The sequence below is a fragment of the Danio rerio genome, chromosome 21 (assembly GCF_052040795.2).
Source record: "Danio rerio strain M-AB ecotype USA chromosome 21, GRCz13ab, whole genome shotgun sequence".
Classification (NCBI taxonomy): domain Eukaryota; kingdom Metazoa; phylum Chordata; class Actinopteri; order Cypriniformes; family Danionidae; genus Danio; species Danio rerio.
In genome coordinates, this window is record NC_141041.1 from 902501 (window position 1) to 925000 (window position 22500).

Sequence of the window (22500 nt, forward strand, 5' to 3'; positions counted from 1 at the left end):
CACACAGAACAAACACACACACTCACAGAACAAACACACACACAGAAAAAACACACACACACACAGAACAAACACACACACTCACTGAACAAACACTTACAGAGAAAAAAACACACACACAGAACAAACACACACTTACAGAGAAAAAACACACACACACAGAACAAACACACACACACACAGAACAAACACACACACTCACAGAACAAACACACACACACACAGAACACACACTTACAGAGAAAAAACACACACACAGAACAAACACACACACTCACAGAACAAACACACACACTCACAGAACAAACACACACTTACAGAGAAAAAACACACACACACAGAAAAAACACACACACACAGAACAAACACACACACTCACAGAACAAACACATACACTCACAGAACAAACACATACACTCACAGAACAAACACACACTTACAGAGAAAAAACACACACACACAGAACAAACACACACACACACAGAACAAACACACACACTCACAGAACAAACACACACACTCACAGAACAAACACACACTTACAGAGAAAAAACACACACACACTCACAGAACACACACTTACAGAGAAAAAACACACACACACAGAACAAACACACACACTCACAGAACAAACACACACTTACAGAGAAAAAACACACACACACAGAACAAACACACACACTCACAGAACAAACACTTACAGAGAAAAAACACACACACACAGAACAAACACACACACTCACAGAACAAACACACACACAGAAAAAACACACACACACACAGAACAAACACACACACTCACTGAACAAACACTTACAGAGAAAAAAACACACACACAGAACAAACACACACTTACAGAGAAAAAACACACACACACAGAACAAACACACACACTCACAGAACAAACACTTACAGAGAAAAAACACACACACACAGAACAAACACACACACTCACAGAACAAACACACACACAGAAAAAACACACACACACAGAACAAATACACACACTCACTGAACAAACACTTACAGAGAAAAAAACACACACACAGAACAAACACACACTTACAGAGAAAAAACACACACACACAGAACAAACACACACACACACAGAACAAACACACACACTCACAGAACAAACACACACACTCACAGAACAAACACACACTTACAGAGAAAACACACACACACACAGAACAAACACACACTTACACAGAAAAAACACACACACACAGAACAAACACACACACTCACAGAACAAACACACACTTACACAGAAAAAACACACACACACAGAACAAACACACACACTCACAGAACAAACACACACTTACACAGAAAAAACACACACACACACAGAACAAACACACACACTCACAGAACAAACACTTACAGAGAAAAAACACACACACACACACAGCAAACACACACACTCACAGAACAAACACACACTTACAGAGAAAAAACACACACACACACATAGAACAAACACACACACTCACTGAACAAACACTTACAGAGAAAAAATACACACACACACAGAACAAACACACACACACTCACAGAACACACACTTACAGAGAAAAAACACACACACACACAGAACAAAAACACACACACACAGAACAAACACACACTTACAGAGAAAAAATATACACACACAGAACAAACACACACTTACAGAGAAAAAACACAGACACACAGAACAAACACACACTTACAGACAAAAAAAATGCACACTCACTAGACACACACACCCACACTGAACTAAAACACACACAGCAAACACACACACTCACAGAACAAAAACATACACACAGAACAAACACACACGTATAGAGACAAAAAACACACTCACACAGCAAACCCACACACACACACAGAGAACAAACACACACTTACAGAGAAAAAAATGCACACTTACTAGACACACACACGCACACTAAACTAAAACACACACAGCAAACAAACACACACTTACTCAGAAAAAACACACAAATACACACACACACAGAACAAACACACATTTTTACTGAACAAACACACACAAACACAAACAGAACAAAAACACATTTTACTGAACAAACACACACACACAGAACAAACACACACACACACACACACACACACACACACACATGCACAGATCAAACACACACATTCACAGAGCATAAACACTTGTGCAGCAAAAACACAAACATTCACAACACACACACACATAGAACAAACACACGCATGTAACAGCATCATATGTGATATATAGTAAAACATGATGGATTAGTCCACATATAAGATCTAAGTGCTGTGATGTGCTGATAACGGTGTGTGTGTGTGTGTGTGTGTGTGTGTGTGTGCTGTCTGTCCTGTAGATGGAAGATGGACAGACGCTGTTTGATTATAACGTGGGGCTGAATGACATCGTCCAGCTGCTGATTCGCTCTCAGACAGACCCACCGGATAGCCCCGCCCTCAACAACGGAGAGGGTGTGGTCTGTACAGCAGCTCCACCTACCACATCCACGCCTGTCTCAGACACGCCCACAGGCACACCCACCGCAGAAGTGGTTTCCCCGGCAACCGCTGAAAACAGCAACGGAAACGAGTCCAAATCCTGCAGTCCAGCGTCCGACAGTCAGCCGTCCACATCCAGCCGCACGTTCCTCATTGACCCCGGCATCGGAGTCTTCAAGGTAATCTGAACACGCTCACACTCTACAGCTAACATCACTCTTTGATTTCATTTCATTATTTATTTTGGAATATAATATGTTGTATTATTAAAACATATATTAATATATTATATTATTAGAACAAATAATATATTAGAATTATTGTTTCATGCTAAAATGTTAGCAGCATGCTAATTCATGCTAAAACGATGCTAGAAACATGCTATTTATTTAATTTAATTAGTTTATACGTTTTGGAATATAATCTATTATATGTTTTTTAAATATATTAATATATTATTATAATGTATCAATGTATTAAAATTATCATTTCATGCTAATTCTAATTCATTCTAGCTATATGTTAATTTATGCTAAAATTACACCAGAAGCATGCAATTTTATGTATTTAATTAATTAATTTGTTTATTTTTGAATATATTAATTTAATAAAAACATATGAATATATTATATTATTATAACATATTAATATATTATAATTAATATTTAGGCTAAAATGCTAGCAACATGCTAATTCATGTTAAAATTACACTATAAGCATGCTACCTTATTTAATTTTATTAGTGTATTTGTTTATTTATTTATGAATATAATCAATTATTTTATAATAAAAAAACTGTATATATATATATATATATATATATATATATATATATATATATATATATATATGTTTGTATGTATTTATATATATATTGTTATATTATATATATCCAGTATATTATAATTATTATTTCATGCTAAAATGCTAGCAGCATGCTAATTCATGCTAAAATTACACTAGAAACATGCTAATAAAATGCTAATTCATGTCTGATCAGCCAAGACTATCTATCTATCTATCTATCTATCTATCTATCTATCTATCTATCTATCTATCTATCTATCTATCTATCTATCTATCTATCTATCTATCTATCTATCTATCTATCTATCTATCTATCTGCCTGCCTGTCGGTCAATCACTGTTTAAAACTAAACAAGCTACTTCCAAAAGGCTTTATCAAGTCATGATAAAATTTGTTCAAACTATAATATGTAATTATTCACTCACTGGCCACTTTATTAGGTACACCTCACTAGTACTTTGGGTTGCAGCTACTAGTACTGGGTTGGACCCTTTTTTTCAGAACTGCTTTAATCCTTCTTGTCATAGATTCAACAAGATACTGGAAATATTCCTCAGAGATTTTGCTCCATATTGACATGATAGCATCACACAGTTGCTGCAGATTTGTCGGCTGCACATCCATGATGCCAATCTCCCGTTCCACCACATCCCAAAGCTGCTCTATTGGATTGAGCTCTGGTGACTGTGGAGGCCGTTTGAGTGCAGTGAACTCATCGTCATGTTCAAGAAACCAGTCTGAGATGATTGAGCTTTATGACATGCTGCGTTATCCTGCTGGAAGTAGCCATCAGAAGATGGAGACACTGTGCTCATAAAGGGATGGACATGGTCAGCAGCAATACTCAGGTAGGCTGTGGCGTTGATGCTCAATTGGTACTAATGGACCCAAAGAAAATCTCCCCCACACCATTACACCACCACCACCAGCCTGAACCGCTGATACAAGGCAGGATGGATCCATGCTTTCATGTTGTTGAGGCCAAATTGTGAGCCGAGCATCTGAATGTGTGAGCAGAAATGGAGACTCATCAGAGCAGCAACGTTTCTCCAATCTTCTATTGTCCAGTTTTGGTGAGTCTGTGTGAATTGTAGCCTCAGTTTCCTGTTCTTAGCTGACAGGAGCGGCACCCGGTGTGCTCTTCTGCTGCTGTAGCCCATCCGCCTCAAGGTTGGACGTGTTGTGTGTTCAGAGATGCTCTTCTGCAGAGCTCGGTTGTAACGAGTGCTTATTTGAGTTACTGTTGCCTTTCTATCAGCTGGAACCAGTCTGGCCATTCTCCTCTGACCTCTGGCCTCATCAACAAGGCATTTGCGCCCACAGAACTGCCGCTCACTGGAGATTTCCTTTTTGTCGGAGCATTCTCTGTAAACACTAGAGATGGTTGTGCGTGGAAATCCCAGTAGATCAGCAGTTTCTGAAATACTCAGAGCAGCCTGTCTGGCAGCAACAACCATGCCACGTTCAAAGTCACTTAAATCCCCTTTCTTCCCCATTCTGATTCTCACTTTGAACTGCAGCAGATCCTCTTGACCATGTCTACATGCCTAAATGCAGTAAGCTGCTGCTGCCATGTGATTGGCTGATCAGAAATTTGCGTTAATGAGCAGTTAAACAGGTGTACCTAATAAAGTGGCCGGTGAATGTAATATGTGCTTAAATGTTAGTAACCTATGATGTATGTAATATATGTGTGTGTGTGTGCGCAGGTGAATGAGCTGGTGGACTGCAGGGACGTCAGCATCGGCGCTTGGTTTGAAGCAGTGATAGAGAAAGTGTCTCCGGCCAGCAAAGCACAGAAGAATAAAGACCCGGCGGCGCCTCGTGTGGGCAGACCCAGAAAAAACACCAATGGAAAACTGGACACTGAAGCACAAACATCCACAAACACACACACACACACTGACAGCAGCACAGCGGCGGCGGACAGACTCACCACAGACAGCAGCACTGATCGCGTCTCCTACCACATCAGATATGAAGAGTAAGTGCGCACACACACTGTGCTGAGTTTATTGGTGTGTGTGTGTGTGTGTGTGTGTGTGTGTGTGTGTGTGTGTGTGTGTGTGTGTGTGTGTGTGTATGATATAATGTGTGTTTATGTACTCATGTTTGTTATGATGCGACCCCTGATAAATTAGGGAATAAGCTAAGGGTGATTGAATGAATGCATGTAAATATGTGTGTGTGTGTGTGTGTGTGTGTGTGTGTGTGTGTGTGTGCGTGTGCGTGTGCGTGTGCGTGTGCGTGTGCGTGTGCGTGTGTGTGTGTGTGTGTCACTGGTTGTCTTTATTCTCATTGTGTGTGTGTGTGTGTGTGTGTGTGTGTGTGTGTGTGTGTGTGTCACTGGTTGTCTTTATTCTCATTGTGTGTGTGTGTGTGTGTGCGTGTGCGTGAGTGTGTGTGTGTGTGTGTGTTACTGGTTGTCTTTATTCTCATTATGTGTGTGTGTGTGTGTGTGTGTGTGTGCGCGTGCGTGAGTGTGTGTGTGTGTGTGTGTGTGTGTGTGTGTGTGTTACTGGTTGTCTTTATTCTCATTATGTGTGTGTGTGTGTGTGTGTGTGTGTGTGTGTGTTCAGCTACCCAGAGAACGGTGTGGTAGAGATGAGTGTGCGTGACGTGCGCCCGCGCGCCCGTACTCTGCTGCGCTTCGATCAGCTGAGTGTGGGTGATGTGGTGATGGTCAACCATAACCTGGAGCTGCCGGAGGAGCGGGGATTCTGGTACGACGCCGAGATCACAGCGCTGAACGCCGTCTCACGCACAAACAAGGAGATCCGCGTCAACATACTGCTGGGGTACAACACACACACGTACAGTACACACACACACACATGCGCAACCGCAAATCAGATAAGGTTGGGACAGTATGGAAACAGGAATAGAACAGCAAAGTGGTGATTTCTAAATTTACTTTGACTTGTGTTTGATTGCAGGCAATACCACCCTACTGAAAAAACAGCTTAAACCAGCCTAGGCTGGTTTTAGCTGGTTGACCTGTCTGGTTTTAGAGGGGTTTTGGCCACTTCCAGGCTGGTTTCCAGTCATTTACCAGCTTGGCCAGCCTAACCGGGCTGGGAGTCCAGCCAAAACCAGCTATGCCTAGCTTAAACCAGTCTGGTCAAGCTGGTTTTAGCTGGATTTAGCTGGTCTTTTTCCAGCCTGACCAGGCTGGAAATGGCTGGAAACCAGCCTGGAAGTGGCCAAAACCCCTCTAAAACCAGACTGGTCAACCAGCTGAAACCAGCCAACCAGCCTAGGCTGGCTTAAGCTGGGTTTTTCAGCTGGGTACTAACATTGTTTAATGTGCTCCTCATCATTTTCATTGTTTATTTTTAAATAATTAAACCGGTAATTAAATTTTGCTCTTGTAGCAGATCATACTCACAATCACCTGTGGACATCACCTGTCACATCCCATCACTGTTCAGCAGATCACCTGATCACTGCCCTAAACTGCTCCTGACTCTGGAGTGTGCTGCAGCTCTGAATGACAGGAGAGGATGGAGATTTACTAATGAGGTCAAGTTGACCAGACAATACATCAAATATTTAGGGCTGTATTTAACGATCTTGGCACAAAGTCTAAAGCGGAGGGCACAAAAGCATTAAGGGCGTGTCAGAATCCACTTTTGCTATTTTAAGGGTAGATAAATGTGCTTTGCGTCGTTTCGCATGGTCTAACAGGGTTGAGCTTATCCTCTTAATGAGTTATAGGGGTGTTTTGAGAATAAACCAATCAGAGTCTCATCTCACATCTCACATGTCGTCAATCATACTAAACTAATCCGTCACAGAAGTCCACTCAAAAGTGAAAGTTCTTTCTGTCTTTAATTATTAACACTCCCGTCATTGATACTACTTTCAGAACATACATTTAGATATTTTACCATATGAAAATGCTATGAAATTATGAAAATTGTGAAATTAAAGCAATAGTGCAGAGATCTGGTCCCTGCCAGGTCAGGGTCTGTAGCCTTTAAACCACGCACGCAGAGGCGCACTAAACTCACACGGGAAAGAACTGGGCATTTATTTTATGTTAACTAATTCTTTAAAAGGCCATGAAACCCCCTCGTTTCAGCAGGGTGTTTTCACACCTCTACTTTGGAAAAAGTCAGAAAAGTGGGCGTGTCCAGCTCTGTTTAGGGGGGAGTGTCGGAGGAAGAAAAGTGGGATGGTGTGGGAGTGTCTATTTGGGCACGCGCAAGTTTCAGAGTCAAAACACACACACACACACACACACACACACACACACACACACACACACACACACACACACACAGGGGAGAAAGTGACGGTGTTTACATGGACATCTGTAGTCGAATTATTTGCCAAATGATTAAATGGTGGACTTTAACTGCAGTTTGGCTCTTTCATTCAGGGAATTCATTCATGCCCCTCGCGACACACGAGATATTTGATTGGAGGAACTGCTGTAAGCGTGTATTTTTCATGCAATGTTTGATACCGCACGGCGAATGAGAGAAAAAAACCCTGCATTTCCCGGAAACTTAGATGCACACGGCAGGTAGTGTCAGAAAGCCGCGTGTGTTATTCCGGTCACTAAACCCTACACGAGGTTAAAGTTTGGTTGTGGTGCTAACATGTTTACACTCGGTGCAATAGTTAACTTAGCTCGATTCGAACAAACTGAATAAACAAAGAGCACTGGTCGCTCACTTACCAAATCTGTAGAGACAGGACAATCACCAGCAACTAGAGCCGCGTCTTTATTAAGAGGAGACTAAAGCGAATCCGGATGTCAGCGTTTGCAGATGAGAACAGCTCTCAGGTAAACAATAATCCTCCTCAGACACGTAAGTTATTGTTGTGGAGCGTCGCGTACACTGTTAATCCACACGTGACTCCAGCTGCGCTCTCACAGAGAGAAAATGAAAACAAAACTTCACTGCAGCAAACTATAAAAGCAACACTTCACGCTTGTTTTGCCAACACAACGTGGCGTCTCTGTCGTCTAAACACTGTGACAGTAATGAATATTAATGAAGTTGCACAATAGAGCGCGCTGATTGGTTTGAACCGAGCCTTACTCATGCATTAATGCAGCACACTGTAAGACGTAATAAGACTCACTCTGGCACAGACGTCCAGTCTGCACGCTGGAATACACGCTATTATGTCATGACCGTGACGCAGCTTCAAAAATTCAAACCGGAAGTACGAATTTGCTTGAAATAACGCAAAAACAACCAATTTAGACTTTTTAGTGGAATATAGGTGTCCTAATAGTGTTTATAGCAGTGTGGGACACATATACCACTGTCAACAGCTCAACACATGTGTTCTGGTGTTTCGTGACCCTTTAAATACAGCTCTCTTGATCTCTCAAAGGGAAAAAACGCAAAAGAAATTAAAATAAATTGTTAAATTTTAGCAGAGACGCAACACCTATACCACTGTTCTGTCATTGTAAATCTTTAAAAAAAATAAATAAATTTAGCAGAGACGCAACTGCCTGTCATTTTCACATTCGTTTTCCAGTTAGGGATCAGGTCTCTTAAGAGTAACCTTATAAAAATGTTTTGTTGGACACTGCACAGTAGTCTACACTATGATTAATATTATAATTTATTATTTTCATTCTTATTAAAGCTAATAAGCTATACAACTGATAAAACGCTAAACCCTTTTTAATGTTTGCTTTCATTTTAACATCGCTAAAAGTTGTAATAAGAAACATCCCATTATGCAGTGAATATTAAAACACACTTTAACACTTAAAAAAAAAACTACAAAAAGCTTAATCCAAATTAATTCGTTCACCTTTCTCAGTCAGCACCAATCCAAAATGTTCCCAGATGAAAGATTTAGTTTTCTAACAAGATTCATGGTTGAACTTGAACTTGCTGAATCGCGCCTAATGTTTGGCTGCTTTCACACCTACACTTTTGTTTGGGAACGTGTCTCGTTTGCCCAGTTAGCGCGGTTCGTTTGGCATATGTGAACAGGGCAATCGTGCTCTGTTCTGTGCCAAAGTAATCGCTCCGAGATCGCTTGAGTGAGGTGGTCTCGGCTCGACTGAAACGAACACTGGAGCGGTTCGATTGCAGTGAGAAAGCGATTTGATCCGAGCGCGGTTATATCACAGTGTTTTATGGATATGTAATAGGCTTACGGCTATATGAAGAGAGAATTATGAGTATGGCGGGAAGTTTCGCGAGTCTCCGGATGCCCGCAAACGAGTGATGATCTCCTGGTAATCTCGCGTCTCCCTCCCGGTCCTCACATAGGCATCGTCACGCACTCTTCTCACCTCTCCCCACCGCATCTCTCCTCAGACACGTCGCGCACGCACCCTGTCAATCACCACCAAACCACCACCTCTCCTGACAGCTGAGCGGGACGCTGCAAAATAAACCCTGACACTCTGACCAATGTGAGGAGAGTTTACTCACACGTGACTTGATTTAGCTCTTTTAGTCCGATTAGAAACTGTGCAGTGTGAAAGCGAACCGCTCCAAGAGCAAAGAGCAACACTGTAACAATTTCTGTTTCAGAACAACTGAATCCATTCACAGGTGTAAAAGCAGCATTATTCACTAACAGAAATTTAATACTTGGCAACATAATGGTAATTTGTGTTTTAAAGTGCGTAACGTCACATACTACCGCTGGTGGCAATGGACAACTGCGGTGGCAACTGACCACCGCGGTGACACAGTTGTCACGGTGACTGTCACAGCCCTACTCCTCATTCTTTACTTTCACTTTCACTCTCGTGGATTAGGAAACGTGTTGTAAACACAGACATCAATTAGCCTTTAAATAATTTATTTCGTTTGTTAAGCGCAAATATTCATTTCAAAACTATTTCTAAATTCAGTTCTAATTTCCAGCAAACGAATAAATGAACAATAATAACAAAGTGTGCTCAAAAACCTGAGTTACATCCAAATACACATGCTGTGCCCCATATGGTCTAAAACCTGCAGCTGGACAAATCTAAGCTTATTTTTAATAAAACAAATATAAATATGGATATAATAAATAAAACTGCTAATAATAATTACATTATACAAAAGCAGATTGTTATAAATGAACTAAAAAAGCCTCCCGAGATGAAGAAGGCATGACGGCAGTTTTGTTTATATTTATGTGGCTAGAAAATAATATATTTTCTAATATTTTAATCCTTTAATTATTTTTAATATGTAAAGATATTTGTATATTGCTGTACATGCTGTGTGTATTAAGCAGTGTGTAAGTGAGGCACACAACTAATGTGCTCTGCGCTGGATTTTGGACCTCCTCTTAGCTGGTGTTTTGAGCCGTCTATTATAGTTTGTCAAAATAGCAACGCTCCTCAACACACCTCCTTTATAGAGCAGAACGCCTATGGGCGCACATATGAGCGCAAGTGCATTTGCTATTTAAACAGCGTGCTGCAAAACATCAAAACAAGTCTTGCGTCACGCCTTTGCGCCGCATTGTGCTGTGTGTTTGATATGGAACTTAGTGTTCATGATGTCTGCAATCAAACACAGGTCAGAGTACACTTAGAAATCACCACTTTCCTTCTTTATTTCAGCTCTCAATGCTGTCCAAACTTGTTCTGATTTTGGGGTTGTATAAACCAAAGATAAGTAAGCAGCAGCTCTCCAGTGGTGTGTGTGTGTGATGTCAGAGTGATGAGGCTCTGTGATTGGCTGTTTCAGAGGGCCAGGCGATGTGATCTCGGACTGTAAGCTGCACTTTCTGGAGGAGGTTTATCAGATCGAGAAACCCGGAGCTCCGGCTCTATCAGCAGCCGACGGGCCCTACAAACGTAAGATTGTCTCTGTGAGTGTGTCTGTCTGTAAAACGTATGTGTCTGTGTGTAATGTGTGTGTGTAACCTGTGTGTGTCAGGTAAGAGCGGTCCGGAGTGTAAGCACTGTAAGGCGGATCCGGACGCTGAGTGCCGCTTCTGCTCGTGTTGTGTGTGTGGAGGAAAGCAGGACGCGCACATGCAGCTGCTGTGTGACGAGTGTAACATGGCCTTCCACATCTACTGTCTGAACCCACCACTGTCAGCCATACCAGAGGACGAGGACTGGTCAGAACACACACACACACACACACACAAACATATACTCACACTTGCACATACACTACACACACTAACATACATGCAAACACATACACACACACACACACATCAACAATGTCACACTCCCATAACATTTATACACACACTACACAAACTAATACACATGCAAAAACTTCCATACACACATACACACATATACGTTTACACACACATGCACACACACTCAAACACATTAACAATACACACACTTCCACAAATGTTTATACACAAACACACACACAGACACAGTATGCACACACTATAAATACACACTGACTTACAAACATATACTCTCACACACACACACACACACACACACACACACACACACACACACTCACTCACTCACTTATACACACACACACACACACTCAATCATACACACTCACGCGCACTGTCAATCGCTCGTACTCTATACACACACACACACATCACACATACACACGCACACTCATACAGATGCACACACTTAAAAACCCACACACACACACACTTTCTTTCTCTCACACACATACACATATAAACCCGCTCACACATACACTACACAAACCAACACTATACACACACACACACACTCCCACAAAATGTTATACATGCGCACACACACATAATACACATGCAATAACTTTTACATACACACTAACACACACACTCAAACACATCAACAATACCACACTCCCACAAACATTTATACACACATGCACACACTACACAAACTAATACATATGCAAAAACTTTCACACACGCACGCACACACACACTCACTCAAACACACTGACAATACGCACACTCCCACAAAATTTTATACACACACGCACACACAAAATACACACGCTAAAACTTTCATACACACACATACACCCACACATCAACAATGTCACACTCCCATAACATTTATACACACACTACACAAACTAATACACATGCAAAAACTTCCATACACACATACACGTTTACACACACATGCACACACACTCAAACACATTAACAATACACACACTTCCACAAATGTTTATACACAAACACACACAGACACAGTATGCACACACTATAAATACACACTGACTTACAAACATATACTCTCACACACACACACACACACACACACACACACACACACTCACTCACTCACTTATACACACACACACACACACACTCAATCATACACACTCACGCGCACTGTCAATCGCTCGTACACTATACACATACACACACACACATACACACGCACACTCATACAGATTTACACACTTAAAAACCCAAACACACACACACACTTTCTTTCTCTCACACACATACACATATAAACCCACACACACACTCATACGCTCACACATACACTACACAAACCAACACTATACACCCACACACACTCCCACAAAATGTTATACATGCGCACACACACATAATACACATGCAATAAATTTTCCACACACACACACACTAACACACACACTCAAACACATCAACAATACCACACTCCCACAAACATTTATACACACATGCACACACTACACAAACTAATACATATGCACAAACTTTCACACACACACACACACACACACTCAAACACACTGACAATACGCACACTCCCACAAAATTTTATACACACATGCACACACAAAATACACACGCTAAAACTTTCATACACACACACACACCCACAATATTTTACACACACACACATGCACCACTACATAAACTAATACACATGCAAAAGTTTCCATACACACATACACACACACTCAAACCCATTGGCAATACACACACTTCCACAAATGTTTATACATACACACATACACACACAGTACACTTACACACACTAAGCACACACTATAAATACACACTCAGTCACAAACATATATACTCTCACACACACACAACACAAACTCTCATACACATGCACGCAAAACACACACTCTACACACACTAACATACACATGCTGCATGCTGCAATATTGTGTTGCTTTTAATGTGTGAACTGACACTGTAACATGCACTTTGTGTGTGTGTGTGTGTGTGTGTGTGTGTGTGTGTGTGCAGGTATTGTCCCACCTGTAAGAATGACAGCAGTGAGGTGGTTAAAGCCGGTGAGAAACTGAGGACCAGTAAGAAGAAGTCCAGGATGCCGTCAGCGACCACAGAGAGCCAGAGAGACTGGGGCAAGGTGAGGCTTCATTATTCATCACACATCCTCCAGCTGGACATTCGTGGAGTTTATTTATAAACTAATCTCGAGAGGAGCACGTGCTTATGATTGACCACAGCCGGTCCTGCATTAGCTAACACATGATGCACCAATCAGACGAACCAGACTTTCTCACCTTGGCCAGCTTCATCTTGAAGAATCCCCCCATCCACCCCCACTCCTGCCTTTCCTAGATTAATCCAGGACAGGGTGGCATGGCGGCTCATTGGTTAGCACTGTTGCCTCACATCAAGAAGGTTGCTGGTTCGAGTCCCGGCTGGGTCAGTTTGCATTTCTGTGTGGAGTTTGCATGTTCTCCCCGTGTTGGCATGGGTTTCCCCCACAGTCCAAACACATGCGCTATAGGGGAACTGATCAACTAAATTCCCACGCCAACACGGTAGGAACATGCAAACTCCACACAGAAACGCCAGCTGACCCTGCCGGGACTCAAACCAGCAACCTTCTTGCTGTGAGACCACAGTTCTAACCACTGAGCCGCCGTGCCGCCCTTGTGTATAATAATTATTTCATTATTTGTTTTTTTACTACAGATATTTTATTTTATTTTACTCTACATAAGTCTGTGTGTGTGTGCCTGTGTGTGCGTGTGTGTGTGTGTGTCAGGTGTGTGTGAAGAGCAGAAGGAGCTGCAGGAGAAGCGTCTGAAGGAAGTGCAGTGTGTGTGTTTTTGTGTGTGTTTGTTTGTGTGTGTGTGTGTGTGTGTGTGTGTGTGTGTGTGTGTGTGCGTGCTTGCTATGTGTATGCGTGTGTGTGCTTGTGTGTGTGTGTGTGTGTGTGTTTGTGTGTGCGTGCATGTGTGTGTGTATGCGTGTGTTTGAGACAGTGTGTGTGTTTTTGGGAAAGAGTGTGTGTGTGTGATTGTGTGTGTGTGTGTGTGTGTGTGTGTGTTGGAGATAGTGTGTGTGTTTTTGAGAGCGCGTGTGTGTGTTTGAGATAGTGTGTTTGTGTGTGTGTTTTTGAAACTGTGTGTGTTTATGAGAGTTTGTGTTTGAGATAGTGTGTGTGCGTGTTTGAGATGGTTTGTGTGCGTGTTTGTTTGAGACAGTGTGTGTGTTTTTGAGATATAGTGTGTGTGTGTGTGTGTGTTTGAGAGTGTGTGTATTTGAGACCGTGTGTGTGTGTGTGTTTGAGACAGTGTGTGTGTTTTTGAGATATAGTGTGTGTGTGTGTGTGTGTGTGTTTGAGATTGTGTATTTGAGGCAGTGTGTGTGTGTGTTTGAGACAGTGTGTGTGTTTTTGGGATAGAGAGTGTGTGTGTGTGTGTGTGTGTGTGTGCGTATGTGTGTGCGTGTGTGTGTGTGTGTGTGTGTGTGTGTGTGTGTGTGTGTGTGTGTGTGTGTGTGTGTGTGTGTGTGTGTGTGTGACTAAGCAGAAGTCTGAGTGTGTGTGTCAATCATAGTAAAACACAGCAGAGGGCACCAGTCCATCCTCATTTATTCCTGTGTGTTGTATTGATGTATGATCCACATGTATCATTTGACCGGGCTGTCTCTGTGTTGTAGGGGATGGCGTGTGTGGGCCGCACTAAAGAATGCACCATCGTCCCGTCCAATCATTACGGCCCGGTTCCGGGCGTTCCCGTCGGAACCACATGGAAGTTTCGCGTTCAGGTGAGGGGATCTGCATGAAATCTCTGAACACTAGATCTACAGAGGAGGACATTTTGATGAATGTTTGTAATTTAATAACTGCAGAAATAAAACACACATATCTACAGCTCTGTGTGAAGCTGCTTTGACACAAGCTACTTGGTAAAAGTGCTGTAGAAATAAAGATGTTGAATTAAATTGAATAATACAGTCGAAGCTCTATTTTAATATCTCAATAAAAGCTTTGAATGTAAATATGACGTAACAATATGACATTGGAGTAAAGTGTACGGCCCTCTGGCTGCAGGGAAGAAGGAGGAAGAAACCAAAACAAACGGAAAAACTGAAAACAAACGTAAAACAATCTGTCCGGCCCGTTCCTCTCTCGGCTTCCCCTGCCATCGTTCCTCCTCTTATAGTCCAGAGCTCCTTCTGTGGGATTCGAGGCCGGTGTGCGCTACAGGTGTATCCACTTGCGCGGCGGCCTCATTCTATTCCAACTCCACTCACTCTCGGCCCCGCCCCCTCGCCACATACCCCCATCTCCCATCACAGGGCGGGGGGGGGTGTTGGTGCCACAGCACCTGCGAGACCTATACAAGATAGGCCGAAAGAAAAGGAGATGGAAAAAAAAGGAGGAAAGACAGAGTAGGCCAAGAGAGGAAAAAACTTTTTATAAATTGTGGTTGGGTTCTCCAGACACGCTGCCACTCAGTCCTCCACCAGCTGAGATGCAGCGACATGTTGGGAGTCCTGTGGAGGAATCTATCCACCCGTTCGTCTTCTGGTTCTCCTGGCTGGCTGTCGGCATCTTTGGTCTTCTGCTCTGCTCCCGCTTCGGTGTAGGGTAAAGGCTACGGCATCATGCTGGATCACAGTGACTCCCCCAGTTCTCTGGGATGGCTCCCTTCAGCGATTTCCCTTCGGGTGGTGAGCACCGCATCCCCTGCTCCTTCCCATGCTGGGAGACGGCAGCAGGAAAATCCTTTCCTCTCCAGCCTCTGGCCGCCCTGGCACTCTAAGCAGACGAATGGGTTTCTCCCCCATTTGGGTTAACTCCCGAACACTCCCCCAACCCCACCCCTCCTTGACTGCCGTCAAACTGAAATCAAAAGTAAAACAATCTGTCCGGGCCCGATCCTCTCTCAGCTTCTTCTGCCATCGTTCCTCCCCTTGTAGTCCAGAGCTCCTTCCGTGGGATTCGAGGCCGGTGTGCGCTACAGGTGGATCCACTTACGTGGTGGCCTCATTCCATTCTTGGCCCCGCCCCCTCGCCACAGACATCTTACATGAATAAGAATATGACCGCTATGGTAATGCTGGTAGTTACAGAGTTCTGGTAGTTCCAGTGTTCAGTGGTTTAACTTTAAGGGATTTCTTTAATGGTGTTGCAAAACACTTCTGCACCGTCACCCTTACCTAAGTGTCTTACTATCCTGGCCAAATTCCCTCCATCAGCCCTCACCCATCATGGCCTCCCAAACATCCCCATCCACTGAATTGGCTCCATCACGGTCTCTACACTTCACCTATAGCTGGTGTGTGGTGAAGCACTGCCGCTGCTGTCCTGTGGCTGACGCCTTATAAACTCCGGAGTTTATTCTCCTTTGTTTCTCATTGGATGAAAACACTGAGTCATGTGCAGGTGTTAAATGCCGTATTCCAGTTTTGTGCATAAGTTTAATTAGCATCTTCGGAGGGAAACACAGACACTGACATCCACAGTCATTTTCATTCCTACTATAGACATTCTTCAGATTAACTTCAGAGAGAAACTCATAAACGTGTACAACCTCTGGAGTGTGTGTAAATGCAGAGGACATGTTCATTATAGTGTGAACTGCTCCTTTAAGTGTGTTTGTGTGCTCAGGTGAGTGAAGCGGGCGTTCACAGGCCGCATGTTGGAGGAATTCATGGACGGAGCAATGATGGCTCGTACTCACTGGTGCTCGCTGGGGGATTCGAGGATGAAGTTGTGAGTGTTTCTTTATTAACGATTATGTATTGTGTTGTGTGTGTGTGTGTGTGTGTGTGTGTGTGTGTGTGTGTGTGTGTGTGTGTGTGTGTGTGTGCGTGCTCTGTTTATGTATATGTGTGTAAGTCACTCTGAACAGAAGTGTCTGCTAAATGACTAAATGTTGATGCTTTCAATACGTGTCACTTGTATTTCATCTTTATCACCTTAATGGTTGTTCATAATCACAGAACAAATGTTCACCTTCACGTTTGTGTCTGTTTTGCTGTCAAATCTGCTCTGGAGTTTGTTTTAATATTGAGCATAACACCAATATTGTTAGTAATATTCACGATGAGCGATATGATGATCAGGCATTTGAGGAACTTTATTTCTAGAGCATTTGCCCTCTCTGTTTCTCAGCGGTGGGATTATCTTCTTGAGTCTCTAAAATATATTCAAATCTTTTAATAATTGTGTTTGTTCATCTCTGAATCTTCATTTACCTAAAATACTATAGTAAATATGCTAGTGTTTTTGAACTACAGTAAAGTCAATTTTACTGTACATATTATAGTATTTACAACACTTTTATTTGTTTATTTGTATTTAATTAATGAATGCTCCAGCATACTGTAGCATTAAATGTAGTGAACTGATTTACTGTTTTAAATACTGTAGTATATATGAGGTTCATAACTATAGACAGTGGTGTATTGTAGTATTATGTACCCTGCTACCCCATAGTTGGAGAAAACAACAACATTAAGTCATTTCTTTATATCACTATAGTTCTAGTGTAACCATAGCAACTGTAGAATTACCACAACGGATAAACTAAAATGGTAGTTTTGTAACCATAGCAACTGTAGAATCACCACAACAGTTTAATTACTATTGTTGATGTGTTACCATAGCAACTATAGAATCACCACAACAGATCAATTACTATTGTTGTGTTACCATAGCAACTCTAGAACCACCACAACAGATCAATTACTATAGTTGATGTGTTACCATAGCAACTGTAGAATCACCACAGCGGATCAACTAAAATGGTAGTTTTGTAACCATAGCAACTGTAGAATCACCACAACAGTTTAATTACTATTGTTGATGTGTTACCATAGCAACTATAGAATCACCACAACGGATAAACTAAAATGGTAGTTTTGTAACCATAGCAACTGTAGAAACACCACAACAGTTTAATTACTATTGTTGATGTGTTACCATAGCAACTATAGAATCACCACAACAGATCAATTACTATTGTTGTGTTACCATAGCAACTCTAGAACCACCACAACAGATCAATTACTATAGTTGATGTGTTACCATAGCAACTGTAGAATCACCACAGCGGATCAACTAAAATGGTAGTTTTGTAACCATAGCAACTGTAGAATCACCACAACAGTTTAATTACTATTGTTGATGTGTTACCATAGCAACTATAGAATCACCACAACGGATAAACTAAAATGGTAGTTTTGTAACCATAGCAACTGTAGAAACACCACAACAGTTTAATTACTATTGTTGATGTTTTACCATAGCAACTCTAGAACCACCACAACAGATCAATTACTATAGTTGATGTGTTACCATAGCAACTGTTGAATCACCACAACAGATCAATTACAATTGTTATTGTGTTACCATAGCAACTGTTGAATCACCACAACAGATCAATTACTATTGTGGTTGTGTTACCATAGCAACTGTAGAATCACCACAACAGATCAATTACTATTGTCGTTGTGTTACCATAGCAACTGAAGAATCACAACAACAGATCAATTACTATGGTTATTGTGTTACCATAGCAACTGTAGAATCACCACAACAGATCAGTTACTGTAGTCGTTGTTTCCATAGCAACTCTAGAATCACCACAACAGATCAATTACTGTAGTTGTTGTGTTACCATAGCAACTGTTGAATCACCACAACAGATCAATTAATATTGTTGTTGTGTTACCATAGCAACTGTAGAATCACCACAACAGATCAATTACTTTAGTTGTTGTGTTACCATAGCAACTGTAGATTCACCTCAACAGATTAACATATTGAAATACCTGATTTGTGTGTGTGTGTGTGTGTTTGTGTGTGTGTGTGTGTGTGTGTGTGTGTGTGTGTGTGTGTGTGTGTGTGTGTGTGTGTGTGTGTGTGTGTTGTGCATGTTTCAGGATCGGGGTGACGAGTTCACCTACACCGGCAGTGGAGGTCGTGACCTGTCGGGAAACAAGCGTATCGGCGAGCACTCGTTCGATCAGACGCTCACACACATGAACAGGTGATCCATGTGATCCAGGTGATCTCTCTTGCTTATGTCATGTGGCTGTGCGTGTTACTCGTTGACCTCTGTCCTCTCAGGGCTCTGGCGTTGAACTGTGATGCGCCGCTCAATGACAAGAACGGGGCCGAGTCTCGAAACTGGAGAGCGGGGAAACCGGTGAGGGTGATCCGCAGCTCCAAGGGCCGACGCATCAGCAAATACGCTCCTGAGGAGGGAAACAGATACGACGGCATTTATAAGGTACACACACACACATATATATATCCATAAACACACACATACCCAAAGACATACTCACACTCACAAACATACACACGTAAGCACACACAAACATATGTACATACACATACATACATATCCACAAACAACAAGCACACACACAAATATACACACACATATACATATAAACACACATATATATCCACAAGCACACACATACGCATATACATATACAAACATACACACATGAACACACATATTCATATAAATCCGCAAACACACATATATATATATATTTATACACACACACACACACACACACACACTCACGCACACACACACAATTAAACATATACATATATAAACACACATATATATCCACAAACACACATATACATACTCGCAAACATACACACTTGAACACACACATGCATACACGTACATACATATATCCACAAACACACACACATACATTTATATAAAAACACACATATATATCCACAAACATATACATACTCGCACTCACAAACATACAAATTTGAACACACAAACACACATACAAACATACACACACACATATAAACACACATATATATCCACAGACACACATATATATACTGGCACTCATAAGCATACACACTTGAACACACACACAAACATAGACATACAAAAATATATATCCACAAACACACACACATAGACACACACGCACACACATATACTGTACACACACTCACATGCATAAATACACAACCATACACACTCATGTGCATATTCATGTGCACACACTCCACAATAAATGTATATCCGCACACATATACACACACCCATACATATATATATATATATATATATATATATATATATATATATATATATATATATATATATATATATTTGTATATATATATTTATATATATATGTATGTATGTGTGTGTGTGTATAAATATATGTATATATATTACACACACACACGCACAGACACACACATATAGTCAGCCCAAAATTATTCGTGCTGTAGGGGTTGACTGTATGTACACACATACACACAAACACACACACTTGAAAATAAATATATAGGTGTACATGTATACACACAAACATACAAGCACACACATGTATACAAACACAACTAACCCTAACCCAACACACACACATATTTATATATACACAAACACACTCACATGTATAAATACACAACCATACACACTCATATGCATATTTATATGTACACACACTCACACATATACACACTTAAATATAAATATACACACACACACATATATGTTTGTGTGTGTGTGTGTATGTGTATATGTTTATACAATCACGCACACATACACACACACCCAGATATAAATAAATATATGCATAAATATATGGTTGCGCACACACAAGTATACAATCACATACACATGTAAGCACACACACGTATACATTCATATACGCACACATTCAAAAACACTCACCCATGCACATACTCTCAGACATATATACACACAAACACACACATACATATTTACTCATACAAGCACACACACACACACGTTGAGAAGTCAGCTAAACAAAGCTGCTCACAGTGAATAATGGTGTGTGTGTGTGTTTAGCTGTGAATAACTGATCATCACAGGAACATTAGATCTCAGTTTCTCACATTAAACAGCTTGTAAACATCAACAGATCATCATCACATCATGATCACACACACACACACACACACCAGATAATGACATTTATATCTGTGTGTGTGTTCAGGTGGTCAAGTACTGGCCGGAGATTGGGAAATGTGGTTTTCTGGTGTGGCGGTACCTGCTGCGGAGAGATGATCTGGAGCCCGCGCCATGGACACCTGAGGGCATCGAGCGCAGCAAGAAACTGGGCCTCAAAGTCCAGGTGTGTGTGTGTGTGTGTATGTGAGAGTGTGTATCTTTGTGTTTGTTTAATATATATATATTTATAACCCTAACCCTATATATATATATATGGGTGGGACGGTGTCTCAGTGGTTATCACTGTGGCCTTACAGCTAGAAGGTCACTGGTTCGAGTCCACACACACAGTCCAAACACATGCGTTATAGGGGAATCGATGAACTAAATTGGTCGTAGTGTATGAGTGTGTGTGAATTAGTGTGTATGGGTGTTTCCCAGTGCTGGGTTGCAGCTGGAAAAGTATCTGGTGCGTAAAACATATGCTAGAATAGTTGACGGTTCATTCCGCTGTGGGTCTAAGACGAAAGAAAATGAATGATATATATTTGTGTGTGTGTGTGTGTGTGTGTGTGTGTGTGTGTGTGTGTGTGTGTGTGTGTGTGTGTGTGTGGTTGTAAAAACATTGGAGACCTGTGGTATGTCCCCACTATTCACAATTCAATTGTGTGTGTGTGTTTAGTACCCTCCTGGTTATCTGGAGGCGATGGCCAATAAGACGAAGCGTGAGGCGACGGTGCGGGCGACGGGCAGCCAATCACGCGGCAGAAAGAGAGGAAGACCTCGATGCTCACGACTGAAGAAACTGCCGGAGGAGGAAGAAGAGGAGGAGGAGAAACAACCTGCGCTGAACACTGAAGAAGAAGAGGAAGAAGAAGAAGAACAGAGCGACGACAGCGGAGGAGACATGCAGGAGGACGACAGCACAAGTACACACACACACACACACACACACACATACAGACACACACTTTCACAGACATGCACACTCATACACACACAGCGCCCCCTGTTGTTGGGAAACCTACTGTAATTAAACGTGTGTGTGTGTGTGTGTGTCAGGTGTGTGTGAGGAGCAGGAGGAGCCGCAGGAGAAGCGTCTGAAGG

General features: G+C 41.8%; 1 protein-coding gene across 3 annotated transcripts in view; it reads left to right on the top strand.

Moving 5' to 3' along the window:
- The window catches only part of uhrf2 (ubiquitin like with PHD and ring finger domains 2), a 49722-nt gene that overhangs the window by 19017 nt on the left and 8205 nt on the right, over positions 1-22500 (top strand). For 2 of the 3 annotated variants that reach the window (XM_087300474.1, XM_087300473.1), the window contains exons 2-14: positions 2367-2687; positions 5026-5300; positions 5896-6114; positions 10996-11105; positions 11188-11374; positions 13451-13574; positions 15122-15229; positions 17079-17183; positions 19358-19464; positions 19545-19707; positions 21440-21577; positions 22076-22322; positions 22456-22500. The exon at positions 22456-22500 is cut by the window's right edge and continues 107 nt beyond it. In XM_087300474.1, coding sequence (XP_087156600.1) covers positions 2367-2687; positions 5026-5300; positions 5896-6114; positions 10996-11105; positions 11188-11374; positions 13451-13574; positions 15122-15229; positions 17079-17183; positions 19358-19464; positions 19545-19707; positions 21440-21577; positions 22076-22322; positions 22456-22500 — 2149 coding nt within the window. Of the gene's footprint in view, positions 1-2366; positions 2688-5025; positions 5301-5895; positions 6115-10995; positions 11106-11187; positions 11375-13450; positions 13575-15121; positions 15396-15763; positions 16682-16853; positions 17184-19357; positions 19465-19544; positions 19708-21439; positions 21578-22075; positions 22323-22455 lie in introns of those variants that run through there. The other variant, XR_015519774.1, reaches the window with a different exon arrangement.